Below are 21961 nucleotides of genomic sequence, written 5' to 3' on the forward strand. Positions count from 1 at the left end.
TAGAAATGTACAAGACATGAGCAAGCATGGTCAGTAAGAGAAATGATTTGCCACTGCCTACATTGGTATTTTTGCTTATTGTGATGTCATATCTTGAGTGCCTTTAGATGCTTCATATCCCTAAAATCTGTAATCAAAGCAACCTAAAGAAAAGCTTATGCAAGTCAATAAACTGGAAAAATTGCTAGAAGTATTGAAATTGTGTCATAAATATTAAAAAGAAATACAAAAATCTGATGTTTTTCATCAAATTTAAATAAATAAACACACTAAACATATTAAATCCAAAGCAATTCTGAGTGTAGAAATATAGAAGATATTTCTCAACACAACACTAGTTACCATGTACATTTTTATAGCATATCTGTTTCTCTCACTCTCTCTGTGACATGAACCATCGACCTGCTTCTCTGCTTCACTGGCACCACTTCACTGCGCCACCACACGTTGTCTCCTCATTTTGCACAGCATGTAACGTAATGATGTCATCAACATGCGTCAGGAGCGTACAAAATGATAATGCAAAAGACAGAAGCCTTAGCTTTCCAAAAAGATGGAATGCTCTAGCTACGATGGTTTTTGTTGTTGATCAATTTATTCAAGACTATGCAAACAATGACGTTTGGGGGCCAGTTCGGGGCAGTCCACAGGAGGTCAGTTTTTGTTAGGTTAAACTGCTTAATGATGTGCTTTGACAAGCCTTCTCCATTCTTGTCAATGCAGTCGAAGATCCATGCAGCACGGAGTTTGAGTGAGATCGCCATAGACCTCACAGAAACAGGAACTCTGAAGACGTCCAAACTGGCCAACATGGGCAGCAAGGGCAAAATTATAAGTGGCAGCAGTGGCAGCCTGCTCTCCTCAGGTCAGTATGTGATCTGTATGTGTGTGTGTGTGTGTGTGTGTGTGAGCATGCTTGAGAGAGAAGAAGACTATGGGAAAGTGTGATATGTGTGTGTATTCATCTTTGTGAGTGTCGTTGACAACTGGACAGACAGAAACAGCTGCTTCTGGAAAGAGGCCAGTGATTCTGTGCTGAATGTTCTCACACTATACACACACACACACACACACACACCCAGTGTCTTTCTTTATGTATAGAATACCACTCCCACCCTCCATGTCACACAGACTCATCCTCCAGAGGCCTCTGGCACCTCTAAATTTAGTGGGTGAGGGAATGAAAAGGGCAGCAGGTCAGTGAATGACTTTGTCACAGTCATTAAATTGATGCTTAATATGTTGGACAAGTGTGACATGAAGATTTGTAATTAACCAAACTGAGAATTTAGAGGAAAATCCATTTTAAACTGCAGTAATTCAACTGAACAGAAACACATGTAGTGTAACCTGGTTAGCTACTACTGCATTATTCACTTAGAAGATGACGCGCACTTGACCAAAAAAGCTTCATTTATGATTGAAGAGGCAAGCATGTGTCTGCTATTTCGAGTCCAGCACCCCTCACTGAATCAATTAGTGTTTACAGGAAAGAACACTATTCTCTTTCAGTAACAATGTCCTGCATGCTCTCCACATTTTGATCTCTGCAAAGCTCATCTTTCTGTTCAGCTGTTTTTTCTTAACCTATCTTTTCTTAGTGTCCTAATCCCTTCCCTTTATCTCTTCATCTATCTATTCCTATTCTCCTAATCTCCCTTTTGTCTCCTCTTTGTTCGTCTTAAGTTCCACCCCCTCCCCATATCATACAGGGTGTCTCTGTCTTATCTGTCTGTGTCTTGTCACTTGTCTCTTTGGTGTCAGTGTGATTTCATGATCCACTCCTGACCGGAGGACATGTCTGCCCAGCAACATAAACATGTCACAGGCGCTGTGATGTCACATCCATGCACCTCCCCTCTTTGCCACAGCCAGCATGTCTCTGTATGACTGTGGCTGTACAAATAGCCAGATCTAGTTTTTCTGATAAATACAAAACCTTTCATCACTGCAATTGAGATGCCACAGAACATCAGTAACACACCAAATGGAATATATACTGTTTGTGGCAGTAAGAACAGCTGGATGGGCACTGCTAGGGTTTGTGCACCTGCAAAACAAAAAGCAAAGAAACACTGAATTTAGATATTGTACATCTTGTAATAACAGAGAGCCAATTAATGTCTCTTTCTGCCACAACTGTCTAAGCAGTGGTTAGTTTTGTATTGTTGCTGTGTTTCACAGTGAACCACATAGTGTCACAACTGAGAGAAACAGAATGTGTGTGTGGGGGGAGTAAGTGTATGTGTTGTTTTCAACAAGGCATGTTGCAAACAAGACTGGCACCATCTCAGGGCCTCTGAGATTGTGCGTCACAGACTTTGTCCTGAGCTGCCCCCTTCTTGAAACACTTACACTCACACAAACACACCACTGAAATTTCCTTATCGAAATGTTCCATGCACTTCCCTGTAAACATCCGGCGAGGCTCACAGGTGCACGCACAGTTTTTACCTCCTTTCCGCTGTCTACCTCAATAGAAGTCCCCACAACTCTAAACACACACGCATGTCCCTGACTACTGTCCTCATGTTATGTGTTGTCTGTACCCTGCAGGCTCTCAGGAATCGGACAGCTCCCAGACAGCTAAGAAGGACATGCTGGCTGCACTGAGGGCGAGGCAGGATGCACTGGAGGAAACACTAAAACAGAGACTAGAGGAACTCAAGAGCATCTGCATCAGAGAGGCGGTATGAGAAAACACAGACAGATTTGGCACATATTTTGAAATGAATACTTTTTAGCTCTTCCTTTCTAGCTTTAATTTATGTCCTTGTCCCCTTTTCCTAGGAGCTGACAGGAAAGCTTCCGAAGGAATACCCTCTGGATCCAGGAGAGGAGCCGCCCACAGTGAGACGGAAAATCGGAACCGCCTTCAAACTGGACGAGCAGAAAATTCTTCCTAAGGGAGAGGTAAAGCTTCAACTCCCTGTTCCCCTCGGTAGCACTTTATCAGACCCAAAAACAAAACAGGAGGTCACCTAGTGGTGTCAGTGTTTGAAACAAATGCGTGATACCACAAGTACCTGTCACATTCAGCGCTAGTTAGTCAAGTGTTCATGATGTTTTGACCCACGTGTTAATGATCCATTTATGGACACACAGAACTGGTGTTTATACAGTAAAGATCAAGGGCAGTTCGCTTTATTTCAAACCGAACACTTAATAGTCACATTATGGTTGGGATGGTGAGTGACATACTGTAATGATAAGTTAACTGATCTCTGTGTATTTGTTAAGTGATAAAATGAAACAGGGGACAGTTAAAAAGCACGGTCTTGAGACATCTTAGACCTTGTGAAAGTAGTAATACTGCATCTTTGCCTCGCTGTCTTTTTGTGCCACGGGTAGATTTTCCAGAGCAGCAGAACTTCTAAAAATAGTCTGGCAGCATTTTCGCCACAGGAAGTGGTGATAGTAGGATTGTGTGCGCGCCTTTTTGTGTGCAAGTGTGTGGGTGGGTGTGTGTCGCTGAGGTTGTATGCTTTGAAAAGAATCCAGGGACACAATATCACAAAACTGCCTTGCAAGCAGAAAATGTTTCTTATTTTAGACTGAACACCTTAAACTAACTCACACACACACACACACATACACACACACATACACACACACACACACACATACACACACACACACAGAAACAGAAGCTGCTCTGGCAGGAGTACGAAGGGATTACTAGAGAGAGGGATTCCTCACATCTGAGGTAGTCCAGTAATCTGTTGACCCAAGTGAATACATCATCGCTCTTTCTCTTCTCTGAGTGTACACATTGTGCATGCAGGCTGTACACAGTGTGTGAGGATTGCCATGAGTTCATTTCCTTGTCTATATTCACATTCACAAGTTTCTGCTTAACTATTCAACAGTATACTTTACATTGAGGTGTACAGATACACATTTTGTAGGTCAGTAAACATGTATGGAATCTATTTTGCAGCATTACAGTATGTTTTACTTGGTTCACATAATAGTCTCTGCTCCACAAATTAGGAGTGTGTGCCTCTCACAGGAGAAGTGTAGAGGAGGGGGGGGTGGATTGATGGAGAGGTGTTATTATTAGGGGACCGAGTTTCTCAATAGAGAGTATCCATTGGTGAGAAAGTGCAGGGCTGCAGCACAGATAAATTATTTCCGCAGTGTGTTTTCTCTGGCAAGGCCTTGTGTATTTGTGTGTGTGTGTGTGTGTGTGTGTCTAACCAAATACGTTGCATGGGAGAGTGACAGTCTGAATACATGTCTGCTAACTAAGCCCTGTTGTCTTTGGATTGCTTGTAGATTTCTGTTGCTAAAACTGAGCAAACCCAGTATCATTGTGCTTGTGTTACTCAGAATTTGCGCTCATGTTTGTGTGTGTGTGTGTTTGTGTGTATGTGTGCTTATCCCAGGAAGAGGAACTAGAGCGTTTGGAGCGGGAGTTTGCTATTCAGTCCCAGATTACAGAGGCAGCCAGGCGTCTTGCCAGTGATCCTCATGTGAACAGTAAGAAGCTGAAGAAACAGAGGAAGACTTCTTATCTGAATGCACTGAAGAAGCTCCAGGAAATTGAGAACTCTATCAATGAGTACCGGGTCCGCTCTGGCAAGAAGCCTACGCAGAGGGCGTCGCTTATCATAGAGGGTACCAATATACTCTTCTTATCTCTTTATTTCTATTAGCTGTAGATGCCACCATACACAGCAGTATTCTTCTCAAGCACTGTTAAGCGACTTATGAAAGAGTTGTAAACAGTGTTTTAAGATTTCAGTCCAACGTTCCCATCTGAAACCCCTTGTCATTGTCTTTCTCTTGTCCTGTAGAGGCTAATATTGGTTCTGAAGACAGTTCATTATCTGACGCACTGGTCTTGGATGACGGTGAGTCTCTATTGTTCGCATTACTCCTGAAGATCCTAGTGATAACTTGCTGATACTTGTGGCTTTAAGGCTCATGATAATGATTCACCTTAAATGCTCTAACTTAATCCAATGATTGCTCTGTTTCAGATGATTCTCAAGTTACAGGTACCCCTACCTTCTCTCCAGTAGCATCGCCTCACAAGGGCCTCCCTCCTCGACCACCATCTCACAGTCGACCCCCTCCACCGCAGTCTCTGGATGGCCTGCGGCACCTGCACTACACACGCTCTGACTACGATAAATCTCCCATCAAACCCAAGATGTGGAGTGAATCGTCACTGGATGAGCCCTATGAAAAAGTCAAGAAACGCTCCTCTCACTCAAGGTATGAGGGAGTTAATCCTAATTAGGCCTTTAGAGTAGAGCAACTTTAGAATAATGTATGTATCAGCCCCAGAATGACTTTGAGCTTTGCACAATGACAAGTAGATTTAAGGTATTGTTTAGTCACCTCAAAAGTAATCAATATCAGGATACACACAGTATGTGTATTAACATGTATTATAAATTATGCTTATTTTCCTTGCCTTTTTGTCAAGTCACAGGCGTTTCCCAAGCTCTGGCAGTGCAGAAGCAGGTGGTAGTAACTCTCTGCAGAGCAGCCCCATCAGGAGCCTCCCCCACTGGAATTCTCAGTCTAGCATGCCATCGACCCCGGACCTAAGGACTAGGACCCCACATTATGTACATTCCACTAGGTCAGTCGTTATACCTTTAATTGTTTAAGACCTGTATCTCTCTGGTAAGATTATGTGACTAGTGTTTTCCCTCCTTTTTTTCTAGTCAACAAAAAAAATCACCTGGTCCTAAATTATTAAATTCACCATTTTATTTGGTAGATCTGGTCAAGCTCAGTCACTGTCATTTTTTTGGTGATTCTGCATCTTACAGGTCAGTGGACATCAGTCCCACACGTCTGCACAGTCTCGCTCAGCACTTTAGGAACCGCAGCTCAAGCCTGGAGTCCCAGGGCAAACTGTTGGCGTCCGACCCTGATGCACATCCGCACACCCTGGGCACCCTGGGCAGCCCTGACTTCTTCCTGGGCCCAGGACGCAGCTCCAATGGCTCTGACCCATTGGACGACTGCTCATCCTGCACCAGCCAAAGCAGCTCAGAGCATTACTACCCCTCTGGTGGACCTCCTGGCAGCAACCCCAACTACTCTACTCTGGGAGAGGACTCACCCTCCAAAGCCAGGCAGAGGCAGAGGCAAAGGCACAGGTTAGGGTGTACACAACTCCTTTTTTGGCAATATGTACTGTACATATATAAAAACAGTAACAGTTCTGTAGTGAGATTGATGTATGTGTTGTCCTTTGTTCTGTCTCCAGGTCAGCAGGTCACCTGGGTTCCTCCAACTCTGGCTCTATGCCAAACCTGGCAGCTAAGAATGGCTCGGGTGGAGGCCCAGGTGGAGGTGGGATGGGAGGGGGACACCATGGAGTCTACCTCCACAGCCAGAGCCAGCCCTCGTCCCAGTACCGCATCAAGGAGTACCCTCTTTATGTGGAGGGAAGCCCTAACCCTGTGGTGGTGCGCAGCCTGGAAAGCGACCAGGAGGGCCACTACAGCGTGAAGGCCCAGTTCAAGACCTCCAGCTCCTACACGGCCGGGGGACTGTACAAGGAAGCCTGGGGGGGAGAGGAGGGAGGAGAGGGGAGCGGCCGACTCACGCCGTCACGTTCTCAGATCGTACGGACTCCCTCACTGGGGCGAGAGGGTGGTGGAGGCGGAGGAGGGGGGAGGGCTGCAGTGTCTGAAGAGCTGCGGTGCTGGTACCAGAGGTCCTCAGGGAGCCTGAAAGAGAGGAGCCACTCACATTCAGGATCTACTTCCTCCGAGACAGGGTCACAGCAAGGCACCCTGGGACATGGTCGAGGGAGTCGAGTAGGGACACTCGCCAAGGGCTCGCCAGGTGGGTCTTCTTTTTTTTTGTTCACATTCAGCTCATCTGATACAACGAAAGAGTATCATGAGGTTTTTTTTTAGATGAACGCTTAGACTGTCCCAGCTTATCTAGGTAAACAGACTGTTTGCACAGTCTCGATCACAGAAAAATTTGCCCCGTGTGAGGCTCGAACTCACGACCTTCAGATTATGAGACTGACGCGCTGCCTACTGCGCCAACGAGGCATGGCTTGATCTGTCACTTGTTTGTATTTAGAACATAGACTTATCTATTCTGCAAAATGTTGACGCTTATTGATTGATAAATTACAACTTTGTGAGGGCAAATAGGGGAAGAAGAAAGAAAAAGAAAAAAAAAAAAAAACAGTGCCCCGTGTGAGGCTCGAACTCACGACCTTCAGATTATGAGACTGACGCGCTGCCTACTGCGCCAACGAGGCCTGTTTTTCCCACCATTGTATTAGACATGACCGCTGAGGCAAATGGTCACTGAGGTCACACACACCCCCACCCTGTGTGTGCAGCATAGTTCAAATTCCTTTGCTGCTCACCTCAGTGTAGCCTGTGTGTGTGTGTGTGTGTGTGTGTGTGTGTGTGTGTGTGTGTGTGTGTGTGTATCTCCAGGCATCTCTGTGTTGTATTTGTTTGTGGTGTCTCATGCTGCATGTGTTGTATCCATTCATTCATTCATTCATTCATTCATTTAGCATTTCGCACGACTAACTGTCAGTTTTCCCCATAGCTGCATCCCCTCACAGCCAGAGGAGTATGACGCCCTCCAGCGAACACGCAACCACCCCCACACCCCCCTGTAGCCCACAGCACATCCTCAACTGGCAGAGCGGGTAAGAGGCACACACTCAGCGGCAGATCTGGGTGACAAGGTGTTTGAAAATGAACTGACATAAATTTAGCACAAAGTGCATCTTGGCTTCTCAGCTTCTTCTTTCTCAGTCTTGATCCAAACCTAACTTCAACTTCTAACCTCTTCAAGAGCTTTGACTGACTGCTGTAACTGTGTCAGCTGGTATTGTTTTTCATTGTTGAACTAATCCCAAAGAATGATTTTTATGTAAACTCAGGCTCTTTTTTGAAACCTTTTTTTCGTACTCATAGTCAAATGATGTCACTCTTTTCATTCTGTTCTGCTGTTTGTGTTAATGTTTCACTCACTGCAACTTTGTTCCTTGTGTCTCCACTCTGTTTTTCTTTTCATCTCTCACACCCTCTGATCACCTTTTTTGTCGTGGAAAATTCTCTTATTCCCTAATATTTGTCATTTCTTTCTCGTCCGCCTCTTTCTGTCTGTACTAACCCTCCTCTCGTTGTGTGTGTGTCCTCTCTCCTGGTTTAGAGGCACAGCAGACAGCTCTCCTACTGAGGACGTCTGTCAGTCTCCCCCTCAGCCCAGCTCTGACGCATAGAGGTACTGTCTGTGGTCTCGGCCTGTCAGTGGTCTAAAACTACAGTGTACTGTTGGGAAAACACAGCAGAAGCATAACAGAGGGAAAACTACCCTGACGCAAAAGTCCAATGTGACAGCAGTGCCAAATTTACTCACAATCAGACTGTTATTCATAGAGGTCTGTCAGTACACAGGTCTAAAAGTCTAAGCACTGATGCGACATGTTTATTCGTCACTTACATCGACTGTGGGGGCTGACAGTGGGGAATGTGCACTACTTCTTGCCCTTTGACGGTGGAGGTATCTGTGTCATGTACTCTTTCTCTGGCTGTATCTGTATCTGATCTCTGCATGTGCTCTGCTCTGTGGTCTGACACTGACACTGTGGCTAATTCCTTACAGGATTTACTAGAAATACTTAACCATCTGCTGTATGTGTTGTTACGGAGAACATTCTTTAACAAACAATCAATCTCAGGAGCAGATAAACACTTGAAACCATGTAGATGATAGTATTAATTCATTTACCTCTTCTCTGAAGTCTCATTGTGGTCTTGTGTCTTCCTCTGCAGGTCTTTCGGTGACAGCTGTTTTCTCAGCAGCCCCCTGTGTTCAGAACTGGCAGATGTGCAGTGGTACGGACACGATAAGGCCAAACCTGGAACCCTGGTCTGAGACCTTCTTATAGGGGCCAGAAACAGTCCCATTGACCTCTCCTACTGCCTCTCCACTGTCCCTCATTACTACCCATCGACAACCAACAACCTCATCCTTAAGGCCCCACAAAAACCCTGCCCTGACCGGACTGGCGGACTGAACATGAGCCTCCCTTCTCCCTAAGTCATGCCCTCCATCCATCTCACCACCTCTTTATTATATCCCTCTGTCACAGCTCAGCTGGACAGGGACACGCTCGCTGGGCTCCGATAAGAGCTGATTTCACAGGCCAGACTGAGAAATGCCACCTCAGCTGGTGAACTGTTGCTCTACAGCACCACAGAGCCCGTTCTTCACTCACCCTCAGCACACACGCAGTGGGTCAATGGGGGATGGTGCACAGAAAGATATCAAACATACAGCTCAAACTCAACAGAGCCAACGTCGGCCATTCCAGGATCTGTTTCATATCTCATTTTCGGTCCCCCAACCTTACCAACTCCAGTGCACTGCCGCCCGATCAGAGGATACCTGCTGGATTTGAGCCACCAGTTATAAATCCATCTCCATACCGAATGAACAGTGCTGGATTTCATTATTCCCATCAGTGTTTGTCTTTTTTGGTTTATTTCTCCCTGCATATTTATAGAAAGAGAAGACGACACAGACTTAAAAAAAAAAAAAAAATAGAAATAAGGATCCAGATTAACAAACATTTAGATGACAAATTCAACTCCTCTCAGTTTAACCCACAACCAAAGACAACAACTGGATTGACTGGTCACACCAGGGTCCCTGGGCTGGTGCCCATGCAGAACAGTAACTGCAGATGTATGAGAGTGAATTCACAGTGACGATATCAGGATGGTTCATGGGACTCTATCTGGGACATTGATGAGGACTATAGCAATAACAAACATTCTACAAGTATATGAACTGGTTTGAATCTACAGAGTGAATTGAAGCTGGCCTTGGGGCCATGTTCTCTGCCTTGTGATGCTTGGAGTAAAGAGTTATCAGTGCATCATAGGGAGAGGTTGGATTTGTGGTTATTGGGTTTGGCATTAATCTATGCTTATTTCAGTGACTTCATCATTCATGATTATTTAATGTCTTCAGTCTTGACAAGATTTCTCTGTCCACAGCAGTTCGTTTGGCCACATGGTGCATTGTGATCAGTACTAAGACATTCTGATTTCACCTTTTCACACTTTTCACTTTCACGCCCGAAAGTTTAAGATGACTGGCTGTTGACATCTGTTGGCGTTCCGTGTGTTTGATATTGAGGCTGTTCAGTGATGAATCTCTACAGTGAATTATCTTTTTTTATCACTAGTGTCTCTTCTTCTCCTTTGGTCTTGGCTCTTACTAGTTCACACCATGCTGGGTATCTGTCTGTCCCTTTTTGTAGCACTGTGTTTTCTCATCTTTTGGTCCGTCTCTTCAGCATCACAGGAGCATCCTGACTGAACGCAGACAGTCTGAACTCTCAGTGCTGGCTAGAACGTACACAATGGCTGTCAGAACACCTCATATTACGGGCACGCATGAGTGCAAGTTTATCAGTGCCAAACATGTTGGTGCTTTACATTTTTTACTGTAATTTAACACTGAAACAAGCTTCAAACCCCTTCACATCCCAACAGTAAACTCACCGGAAGACCCTCGACAGGCTTCTCTATGATTTGGCATCATGTGTAGTAGGAATTACTCTAACATACTTTGAAAAGCACAACAGTGTCTATGAGGGCTGGACCTACAATTTGTGTGTTCTCATTTTCCGCTCTCGACATTTTAAGAATGAGTTGCATCAAAGTGCAGAAGAGGTAAGTGAAGACCCACCGAGGCGGTGTTACACAGTAGTGCTCTTTTTATTATTACATGGACAATTTCAGGTTGACAATAATCAATACCCCTCTGTTGGGGCAGAAGAGAAGCCATAGTCACAGTTTTCTCACTCATCAGAATCAACAATCAGATCTCCAGAACAGGGTTAGAAAAGCACACCTGGTTTTGTACGAAGGAAGGAAAACTCTGCATGGTTTAGCTGTCCCTGGATCAGTCTCCCTCGTCATCCCCTAACCAGAGCTTATGTTGGATTTTCGTTTCATAGCTGCACAAAATCTGAAGTAGTCAGGTGTTAATTTTGCTGAGATTATGACAAATTCTACATCTCAGTGATAGAGAGAAGTGGTTTTTCAGTCTTGTAGCACCATTGTGTCTGGATAAAAGGTATAACATGCTGTATGGCATGGGAGGAATGGAACGCATCTCACCCTGTCCCTCACAGTGCTGTGTGTCCTTTATGCACTGCATGTCATCTGAAGGTTTAGCCCACTCCCTGCATGGTTGGTTCTCCAAGAGTTGTCCACCCATGCCTGGTCAAAATTGATCAGTCTTTATCCAGGACTGGAACCAGCACTCCCTGGTTACCATCTCATCTGAATTAATTACCCTCCCGTATCCAAGTCACTTATTAGAGTACAAGTTTCAAAGTCTTTGCCCATCCTCTATATGCTAAAGACGCAATCCCCCGCATGCCGTGCAGATCCTCTGAAAAACAAAGACCACAAAGACATTCAGAATCCGACGTCTGTATGCTAGCATTAGCACGTCATGGTCCATAGTGTGTCCTTGCCCCAAGATTGTCCCATTATGACCTTGTGGTAATCTCTGAGCCCGATGTGAAGAAGTGTGACGCCCCCTCCCTCTGTAGCTTCAAACATACCATATTCTCTGTGCTCCATAGAAATGTATGAGGTTTTTGTAATACTCCAAGAGAAATGAACTAACTCTTTTATCAGTCTTTTCCTGTATGTACGCAGGGGCACTGTAAGGTTTTGTGGGGTTTTTAACATTCACATTCATTGTTTTAACAATGTTCCATTTTATATGAACCAGTATTGTTTTGTTTGTTTTTTTTGTTTATTGTTTTTTGTTTTTTGTTTTTTTTGTTTTTGTTTTTTTTAGTTCTGACATTGTAACAACCCCTTCAGGTGCTACAAAATGACCAGTTACTGCTTTGTCACGTAGGATCTAGACATCTCTTCATTGTTATCAATAGATTCAATACCAGATGTGGAAAATGAAGCTTATTTTAACAGACAGTTTAATAGTAGAACACTTCCCCTACCAGACAATAGAGCATGTAACTTGATTTTATCAGTTCTGTTCAACTGTAACAATACATTAAAGGTGTTGTAGAAAAAATGTGGAATCGCTAAAAGAAAAAAAAAATAACTGAATTCCACAGTTAATTTATTCTTTTTTCTATTAAAAATTTGTATAGTAACTTTACATTTTTCAAAACTGTGTTGTTGGACATTGATGATGAATTTTCAAGGTGAGAAGCCGTGGCGGTTCTTCAGAGAAAGAAAAATAAATTATTGATGAATGTTCTCAAGATTATGCCTTTGTCTGTTTTTTTTTTTCTCTTCCAGTTTTTAAAAATCAAAAACATGAAGTCCTTTAGTCACTTCCAGGTGGCTCACATCAAATCCCTCCAGGCCCTTCTGCTGAAAGGTCCCAGTATCAGTCAGACTTATCAAAGGGAATCCTCTCATGTAGTCACTCCTCCGGACACACTCGCTCTCCTGTCATCACATCCAGGCCTCAGTCACTTCCCTCTTACACTCTGGCCTCTAAGAGAAGGAGAAGGAGGATTTCCTGTGGATTCAAAAGGAAGAAACACTCCAAAGATAAAAGATATTACTCATCACCCAGCAGCAGAGCACAAGATTAAACAGCGGCACAAATGCGTCGTGGCAGGTTTTTTCCACACATTTTACCATTTTTGACTTGCGTGCCACTTTGTCACATGGTTGGCTGCCAGCTCAGATCATACCGAACAATCTTTCTTCGTGTAAATGCGACATGGAGCCGCTGAAGCGTACTGGCAGGAGATGCAGACATCTGAGCAAATGGACCATTTGTGCGACACGAGCTGCACAGCCTGCAAGAGCACACAAACAGTAGTTGTGATACTTAACCACACAGAAAAGCAGTTTCTACCAGAGAAATCAGCTGTCTGTTTCTGTGAGGGCGCACAGCCTCATCATCCTGCTTCTTTTAGTCTCCGTCTGTGTCCGATCACTAATGAATCCCATGTTCGTCTTTGTACTCATTGTGTTCCCATAGCAGCTCTCCCGACCAGGCAACAGCTGGAAGCTGTTAGCCAGACATGCCGTGAGAAACTAGCTCCTCTGTGATTTTTTTTTTTTTTTCACTCGCACAAGTCTGTTTGTCTGTGTGTGTGTGTGCGTGTGTGTTTGCTTCCTATAGGAGTAGTGTATGACCTTGCTTTATGTTCTTAATGAAATCCTCCATCATTTTAAAGACTCAAACACACCACACCCCTCACTATGTCTGTACTCTGTGTACTCTTGTACAGCTATCTTTGTGAGGACCAGGTTTTGTTTTCGACCATAAAAGTGAGGACATTTTTTTCATCACTGTGCCATTTTATTACATCTTTAAAGGCGCTGTTTTAGGGCTGGGCCTTGGTTTTAGGGTTAAGGTTAGGAGGCTGAGGTTGAGTTTAGTGTAAAGGTGAATGTTGGACATAAATACCTGCCTGGAAATGAGCCAACAGAATATTTATTAGGTTAAAACATTGAATTCACAATCTACACATCATTATGTTTTTCTCAAACAGGAGGATTGACAATGTTTACATGCTGAAGAGAAGAAGACCACACACGAACCTTCAGTGATTTTATTACAGCCATTGCAACGACGTTCAGTACAAGAGTGAGATACAGTGTTATGTAGGTATCCATCCCATACCTGATGTACAATATACAGCATATCCTCATAGCTACTGTATGGTTAGTGCATAGATAGACTAACCTTTAATGTTGTTTGTACAACATCATATGTCTCTGTATTATTCAACTGTTTAGCTTGGGGACTCAACCACAGGTGTTTTGTAACTGCTAAATGAATACAGGCCCATGTGTCAGTTTCTTTGTGGCCTGTTGAGACATCTGAATATTTTTTGTCACATACTCTATAAACTGATAGAAATGTTAATGTATTATCTAATAATCAGTGATTGTGAAGAACTCAGGTGTACCCATTGAACCTCATCACTGGTTGTGGATGACCACCACATGTGGCATGTGTATACGTAAGACTTCATCACTTTGCTAATTAAAACACTGCAGTGAAGTGAACTCTTGCTTATTCAAATCTTTATATTTGGCAACTGAAGAGAAGTGATTTCATCCTCTAACACCCAACAGAGGAAGTTGATTTGGAGGTCGGGCTGTAAAACATGTCAAATGATTGGCAATGCTGCCCTCTAGTGCTGATCACAGAGCAGCATCTTTGAAAGCAATGAAAACTATCAGCAGTTTTACAAATGCTCTATAAAATAATGAGAATTTCTCACCTGTTAAAACATGCATTGGTTTAGCTTTGCTTTATAAGTCATTTATGTACGACGCTCACATCATTGCTTGTTTAACATGCTGTTTATTTTTTGGGATGTTTTAATTTTGCTGTTGCATTTTGTTTTGGGAAAGTGAAATTGAAGGGTTTTTTGGGGGGGAATCCCGATGGAGAAGTGATATTGAGCCATCAGTCAGGTGACATAACATAATTTCACAATGTCTAAAACAATTTCCTCAGTCAGGATTGCAGAAGCTGTTCATAGCAGTACAGACCCTGATCAACAACAGTAACTTGAGTTGCTGAGCAAAATGCTGAGCAAGCAGGAGTGTGTCATTTCAGAGCTTTGAGCTTCACAGATTGAATTCCACTTGTTCCAGTTGTTGGTTGGTTTCCTCTGGATCCTGCCCAAATAAACAGGAAGAAACCATTCAATCAGACTCTATTAAATCCAACAATCTATAATAATCTGGACTGACGGTGCTTTTTGAATTTGGTATCTCTGATTTAATCATTTGTATTTTTCGAGAGCAACCTCCCATAAAACATCATCCACAGCATCATCATCATCGTCATTACAGAAAATGAGTTAAACTCAAAAGCGTAATCCACTGAACTGGAATCGACCAAAGCAGCCAAGTTAATGGTAAACCAATGTCTGTCTTCTGCTCAGGCTATTCTGCAGCGCTTACCTCTGAGAGGCGGCTGTATGTCTGAACATGGCGAGGACTGTAGCGACGCAGGCCTCTCCAGGACAGGAAAAGTATGTAGATTGACGCCAGAAAACACTTTAGAGAAAATGCTATGGAGCTCCCCTTTGCAACATATGCGCCAACACGCTAGTGAGAAGGAGTTCATGGAGAAAGAGTGAGGAGGACGGTTCACTTACAGGACTCAATTCACATTTTATTTCTATACAATCAGTATATAAAAATAGAAGTTAAAAGAAGCTTTTCATTAGAGTTAGAAAAGTTAGGAAACAGAACGGTCTTCACACAGTCTCAGCCTTCTATCTGAATCTAAAACTGTATCTGCAGGATCTCAGGATTACCTGTTGGTTTGTGCTGAGTGCGACAGGCTGTGTAGAGCTGAGGCTGTTGGCCAGGAGAGCAGAGAAGCCAAGCAGCAGACTGCACACATTCAGACCCATCAGAGTGATGATCTGTTCGTGATCAATGCAAAATTAAGAGAGCCAGCAGATGACATAAGCATAAGAGTCACATAAGACATAATTGCTCAAAGCATTTACCTTAAATTTATTAGCTTTCCTCTGCACCTCTATCGCCAGACACCCAGCAGCCATGTACTGTAACAACACAACAGCCATGAGCCAGTATTTGAGTCTCTCTCATTCCCTCTAAAGACTTGCACTGAGCGTATCTGTTGAAGCAGATGTGGACTCACAAATAGGCTTGACCACACTGGAGTTGTCATGGAGATAGAGCAGTTGTACCTCACGCATGCATGAATGACTGTGGATAGTGTGCAAGCTAAGGCACTGAGGATCTGCACCACCTGAGGGGAAACACAGGCAGCAGGCTGACACTTTAAAAGCTTAAAAACTACGTCAACCAACGGTTCGGACAAGAACAAGAAAAGAGCACCTTACCCCAGCGACTAAAAGTCTGGTGTTCACCACAGTCCCAAACCAACGAGGAATCCTGGCATCGATTAGCTCCCCATTACCGCCAACCTGTGGGCGGGTTGAGGGCGTCTCTTTAAAAAACACATGGTACAGCCCCTCCTGAAACATGTTCTGCGCCATCTGTCATGAAAGAAAAAAGTACCTTACAGAAAAACAAAGTGGATGTTTAAAAAGCACACACACACACACACACACACACACACACACACCTTTGATTCAGTCTTTGAGAGCTTACCTTCCTAAAATGTTGTGAAACTTGAACTCACTTATCCACACGGCCTCATACCAGCAGCAAATGCCATCTAGCTGAAATAGGAAACATTTAAAGAGTTTCTCTCGCTGCTGCTGCTCAGTGTAGAGCGTTAGATCCAGAGGGTCAAAGTTCACTTGGAGTTGGATGATATCTATGGTTAAAGTCCACTCTTGGTGAAGTGACTCAGGGACATCATTAGCACTGAAGCTTATCAGCCTGTAGGCAGTGTCTACTTTGTGACGGCCCCAGGGCCTTAGTCCTTTGAGGATACTGTGTGTGTGCTCTGTCTTGCAGGTGCTCAACTTGGTGGAGCTAGGAGGACATTAGGTAACTGGGAACACCTGGCCAGTGTTCCCAGGTTACTTAACCCTGCCTGCTCAGTCCACGGGTGGGGTTCGTGCTCGTCAACCACAGCAGCAGCAGCGGGCTGCTGCCACGCTGTCGCCGGTCTTTACCACGCCATGCTGTTCATTGATTTTTGAGTTATTGTTTTTTGGTTTCGCACTGACAACATGCACCACATACTATACATCACACCCATGCACCCTCACACGCTACTGACACTGATTCCCACACCCCATAGCATTTTTCCTTGTTTGCACTATTTAATAAACTTTTGTTAACTTTTGGAGTCGCCCGCTTTGCATCTCCCTTATTTGTTGCGGCCTACGAGCCGGCTGTAACAACTTACCTACAAGCACTTCTTTCAACTTCTCCAAGTTTACAAGCAAGAACAGATTTTATTTGTGAGGCAAAATTTAAACACACTCTCAAAAAGTTTTTAACAATTAAATAAAATGAATGAACTAATGTTAAAAACACAGACAATAAGATGCTATGAGGAACATAACAGGGTAAAGGCATCATATAAAAGCACATAAAAAACTGGATCGCAATTGAGACTATTCACATTTAAAGGTACGGTATACAGGATCAGCGTCTCATTTACATATATAGAGGAAGAAAAATATGTCATTTAGCTGGTTAATGTCATGGTTTACTTGTAGATTCCAGCAACAAGCTAGTGCAAAGAACAAGGCAGGAAAGATAAGATGGACACATGAACAGGGCACAAGCATCTCCCATAGACAGTAACCCAGTAACAGCCACAGACGGCAGCAGAAAGAGGTCACGCAGCACTCTGAGGACCTTGGGCAGATGGACATAAACATAGAGGATCTATAAATACACATGGGCATGTCAGACCCATTCTGTTTTCCCTGGCAGTGTTTCTGTGTCATCGTCCTCCTCTATCCCACCTGTGTACAGGTCAGCCAACCTGCTGAAGCGGGGCCCCCAGAGGCCGAGGCTCTGAAAGCCCCCCTCGTCGTCCGAGTCTGAGGAGCTGATGGAACTGAGAGAACCCGCCTCTGAGCCAACACCATCATAGTCAAACACCAGGAGACAGTCATAAGGAGGAGCTGAGGGGTCACTGTCGGCAGCATGCAGGTTCTACAGGGGAACCGAGGAAACATACTGTTCACTTATGGCACTCACAAAACAAAACTTATGTAACAAAGATATTTTTGCAAACATCCTACGCAGGTCGGTCTAATACATAAAATTTAACATCACTCACATCTTCAAGGAATTTGCAGATCTCCTCATTGGCTTGGAGTTGGAGGCGATAGCTCGGGCGGCTCTGGGCAGCAGGAAACACTTCAGTGCAGAAGACTTCAGCACGGTTATCAAGCCCTCTGTGGAGCTGGCTCAGGTCAAAATCCTATAGGAAAAAGAGCAAACAGACCTTCAGTCATTTACTAATATCCCTCTGAAACAACTCTGCCTATCTTTGTATCTGTTAACTACTTTGACACCTGTTACTTTTAGACAGAATATTTCTATTACCCAATGTTATCCAAATAACAACTGCATGAAAACCTCCTGCTCCCACCTGGTCCTCTTCTCCTCCTCCCTCCTCATTGTAGCAGAAGATGTTTTCTCTGGGTACGTCTCCAAGAAGAGGGCCATCCTTCTCTGACCTCCTCTTCCTCCATCTCACCACCAACAGCAGCAGCAAGAGCAGTACTGCAATCAATAGAAAGAAATGGAGCAATTAAGGACAGAGCAAGTGACCCAAAACAAATGTATGACACCAGGTGAATGGGAAAGGCCTGCTACATACACAGGAGACAGAAAATTGCTCCCAGAACTGAGGTCGCGACAGAAGGACTGAGGAGACGTGGGGCAGAACGAGGGATAAAGCAAGCAGAGACAGCCCCTTGACACTGGCACACTTCTACTTCCAGTGTGCTGTCTTGGTAGAGCATACCAACATCATAGATACGTATCAGCACATAATACTCCCCAGGTGACAACTCCTGTTTGGGGGCCAGGGATGCCACATTGCCTGCAAGGTGGAGAAAGATGCAGAATTAACACATGAGGAGTGATTTGAGTCAATATTTGTCGTAGCCGTTATTTAAATGACTGCATTTTGTCACAGCGTGTGCACTCTATAGTCTACTGAGCTCTCTTACTTGTGGAATGGGTGCTAATGGTCCAGTTGATCCTGTGCTCTGCTTGAAGCTCCACAGTGAACGGTCCAGCATGACCTGGTCCGTCAAGGTCCACGATATCAAGCAGTGCAGGGGAAGGGTCGCTGTTACATAGAATGGCTTTCCTCTGCTTGATCACAGGACGATGGTCATTCACATCTAATAAACTGACAACCAGAGTGCCTGTCCCAGTGGCTGGGACAGTATCTAGAGGAATAAACAGACAAGGACTTATTGTTCAGGCAGGTAAATGGGGAAGAAGACTGTGACAGTGTTGTCAGGTAAGATTAAAAGAATATATTTACCATTGTCGTAAGCCAAAACTAGGACTGTGTATGTGCTGTCTTTGATATAGTGTGATTCTCTGTCCATGCTCCCTTTAACTTTGACCGATCCCGTGTCTTTACCGATACTCAGCCACCTGAAGGTGTCATTGTGTAGTTCGTATCTGAAAGCAAGGGAAACAAACATTATAACTTAAACAGAATAGTGTGTACATGCTGTGGCCATAGTGTGTATGTATGTGTTATTATTACCTAATGCTCTGCTTCCTGGCAGTGTCTGGGTCCATAGCTCTGAGGTCGGCCACAGAACTCCCTACCTTTGCATCTTCTGAGATGCTTACATGGATCTCCGGTGGATGGAAAACAGGAGGCTCGTTCTTGTCCATGACATCTATACTGACCGTGGCCGTCGACGTCAACACGGGTCCAGTAAATGGTACCTCATTGGTCACCACCACCAGCAGAGTAAAGGCAGGAGTCGTCTCAAAATCCAGCTCCTTGGAAGAGATGAGAGCAAGGAAAGAACTGTGACATACTCTGCATGTCTGCACGAAAGCATGAAGAAAATGGACAGATGCTTCCTGACCTTGGCTGTTTTGAGGATTCCCTCCATTTTATTGGAGCCTGTGGTGATGTTGAAGTCTCCCCCCTCGTTGCCTTTGATTATTGAGTATTTGGTATTTGCATTTGGAGACCGTAACTGATCCTTGTCAGTGACCTTTAGTCTTATTACCTCCACTCCAGCCTCATTCTCAGGGACTGATGTGGATATCTGGGAAAAAAAGCAAGAAGCTCGGCTGAATACAGATTAAATTTATTTCTACATTATTATGAAGTATTTGTGCATTTCTAACTCACAAATGTGGTGGTGAATAGCGGGGCATTATCATTGCTGTCAGTAACGCTAATGATAACAGTGCAGGTGGCCGTCAGCCCCTCCCCTTCCATATCAGCAGCTTCAATGGTCAGCTTGTACTCTGGTTGAATCTAACACAGGGAGGTGGGTTACAATGGGAATGAGGAAGGAGAACATCTTGGAAAGTGAAGAGTCGTGTTGTATATTACCTCTCTGTCCAGTCCATCTGCAATCACACTGATGGCTCCACTCACTGGGTTGATGGCAAACATGTCCTCTTTGGGATTTTGAGGCACCTGAGCCTTTATCCTATACCTGATTATGGCATTGTTTGTGTGCGGGTCATCTTTATCCACTGCTGTTACCTTTATGATGGAGTCACCTGTTGAACCAAACAATAACAGTCAATGTTAGCACCAGCAATTAAGATTTCAGGAGGTTAAGTTTTCTGAGTCTTTGTCTCACCAATCTCAGCGCTTTCACTCACTCCACCGTAAAAAGGGTTCTGAGTGAATTTTGGAGCGTTGTCATTCTGGTCGATGACGTTGATGATGAGCTCCATGGGCTTCTCTGCCTTATCGCCATCATTCAGTGCATGGGCCAACAGCTGTAACACACACCACATATATTCTTACTCTTACTGTGCATCAGGATGAAGACACAACAATGAGGTTTAAACGTAACAAGCGACGTGTTTCTTTTTCTCAGCTCACTCTGTACTTCGCTGTCTTCTCCCTGTCAAGGGACTGGGTCACATACAGCACCCCAGATCGCCGATCAACAGTAAAAAGACCCTCTGGGGGCTGATCAGCCCCCGGGCCACTGATCTTGTAGGTTATCGCCACCTTTTCCTGAATGCTTGACTTGATCTAAAGCACAATAATACAGATATTTCAGTCAAGTTGGCTTCAGTCACAGCAAATACATCTATTGAAAATGCATTCAAAACAGTTGACTTTGCTTGATATGACTGTAGTTACCTTCACCATGAATTTGGGGTATGGACCCCTGTCATTCTCTGGAAAGTTAATTGCTGGAATAACCCAGTCCCTCTTCATCCGTCTCAAACTGCCAGACAAGTGTGGAAGCTCAACGGTGGCGAGCTGCTCGAGGCCCGTGTCCGAGCTGTTCTGTTTGAATCAGGGCTCACCATGTCAGGTCAAATTTTACAATTGCATTGATAAATCAAGTTAATACAGAATTAATACAATAATACAGAATACAGAATTACCTCTGAATTTTTGCTCCTTGGAACCTCATTATTCAAACAATTGTCATTCAAGCAGCATGGCTGGATTTCTGCTTCAGCCAGAAAGGCTAAAAACTGAGGAGCAAACATTATTCAGATATCACCCAATTCAATAACTCAATTCAAATTCAGTCTTTAAGCAATAATACTTAAATTCATGCAATGGGAGTGCAATACTGTTTGGGTGTAGGGAAGTGCATGTTGCATATTCATATACTAAATATAATATTGATAGAAAATAATTGGGGTTTTTTTGTACTACACTTTTCAAAAAGACAATACTTCAATCTAAACACATACTAAACATTTTACTTGTCAGAAGAGAAAAAAACACAGAGTTGTTCAGACAGACCACAGATAAAAGCAATAAATTATGACAAAGAATATGTGCAGTGAAAGACAAAAGCTGATAAATACACATTATCAGTATAAAATGATATAAAGGTGGGCTAAACAAGAAAGACAATTTGCAGACTGTGGGAGGAATTAACAAGCTGTAGTGTAGTGAATAAAAAAACAAACATTTACCTTTTTACTCTACTATAATTTTGAACACTCACCTGGACCTGGCACAGCAAAAACAGCACCCTCAAAGTCCTGCTGCCCCCCATCATCTCCTTCATTATAGAAACCTGTAGATCTGTTCTCCGCCGTCACTGGTCTGACTGTCTGGACTGGATCTGCTGCTTTGTTCCAATGGCAGCTCGCCAAGTTGGTGGTATTTACTAACTGTCCTTCTTGAGAGTTTTTCACCTTCAGAGTTCCCCAGTCAGTCCAATTTATAGATCATCTTCCAGACTTACTATCTGTTCTTTTAACTGCCTGTGGCTGCAATAATCATGTGCTTTACTTTGCTTCTAATGATGCTGAGCAGTTTGATTTTTTCAGTCAAAGGTTGGTGAAAAACAAAGAAG

At 43.8% G+C, this 21961-nt stretch overlaps 3 protein-coding genes and 2 non-coding genes across 17 annotated transcripts in view; 1 reads left to right on the plus strand and 4 right to left on the minus strand.

Moving 5' to 3' along the window:
• The window catches only part of frmd4a (FERM domain containing 4A), a 102814-nt gene extending 90540 nt beyond the window's left edge, over positions 1-12274 (plus strand). For 8 of the 13 annotated variants that reach the window (XM_076732155.1, XM_076732156.1, XM_076732154.1 and 5 more), the window contains exons 14-24: positions 724-865; positions 2557-2690; positions 2791-2913; positions 4389-4620; positions 4800-4856; positions 4986-5223; positions 5438-5596; positions 5790-6122; positions 6233-6816; positions 7552-7654; positions 8787-12274. In XM_076732155.1, the coding sequence (XP_076588270.1) occupies positions 724-865; positions 2557-2690; positions 2791-2913; positions 4389-4620; positions 4800-4856; positions 4986-5223; positions 5438-5596; positions 5790-6122; positions 6233-6816; positions 7552-7654; positions 8787-8889 (2208 nt within the window). In that variant the 3' untranslated portion in view covers positions 8890-12274. Of the gene's footprint in view, positions 1-723; positions 866-2556; positions 2691-2790; positions 2914-4388; positions 4621-4799; positions 4857-4985; positions 5224-5437; positions 5597-5789; positions 6123-6232; positions 6817-7551; positions 7655-8163; positions 8236-8786 lie in introns of all 13 variants that reach the window. The other 5 variants (XM_076732158.1, XM_076732150.1, XM_076732149.1 and 2 more) reach the window with 3 other exon arrangements.
• trnam-cau (transfer RNA methionine (anticodon CAU)) lies at positions 6962-7034 on the minus strand. Its single transcript has one exon. It is a non-coding gene; the product is annotated as a tRNA-Met (tRNA).
• trnam-cau (transfer RNA methionine (anticodon CAU)) lies at positions 7177-7249 on the minus strand. Its single transcript has one exon. It is a non-coding gene; the product is annotated as a tRNA-Met (tRNA).
• Positions 9653-16027, minus strand: tmem253 (transmembrane protein 253). Its single transcript, XM_076732473.1, has 6 exons — positions 15872-16027; positions 15667-15777; positions 15512-15568; positions 15314-15424; positions 14955-15101; positions 9653-9694 (listed from the first exon to the last, which is right to left on the minus strand). The coding sequence occupies exons 1-6, from the start codon at positions 16025-16027 to the stop codon at positions 9653-9655; spliced, it is 624 nt and encodes a 207-aa protein (XP_076588588.1).
• Positions 16028-17060: 1033 nt separating this feature from the next.
• LOC143322272 (B-cadherin) lies at positions 17061-21857 on the minus strand. Its single transcript, XM_076733369.1, has 15 exons — positions 21608-21857; positions 21030-21122; positions 20779-20928; positions 20512-20667; positions 20264-20405; positions 20008-20180; positions 19801-19929; positions 19529-19714; positions 19195-19439; positions 18964-19106; positions 18641-18865; positions 18286-18510; positions 18055-18188; positions 17740-17883; positions 17061-17612 (listed from the first exon to the last, which is right to left on the minus strand). Exons 1-15 carry the CDS (start codon positions 21668-21670, stop codon positions 17361-17363), a joined length of 2460 nt encoding a protein of 819 aa, XP_076589484.1. The 5' UTR covers positions 21671-21857; the 3' UTR covers positions 17061-17360.
• Between the last annotated feature and the right edge of the window lie 104 nt (positions 21858-21961).

The sequence above is a fragment of the Chaetodon auriga genome, chromosome 6 (assembly GCF_051107435.1).
Source record: "Chaetodon auriga isolate fChaAug3 chromosome 6, fChaAug3.hap1, whole genome shotgun sequence".
Classification (NCBI taxonomy): Eukaryota; Metazoa; Chordata; class Actinopteri; order Chaetodontiformes; family Chaetodontidae; genus Chaetodon; species Chaetodon auriga.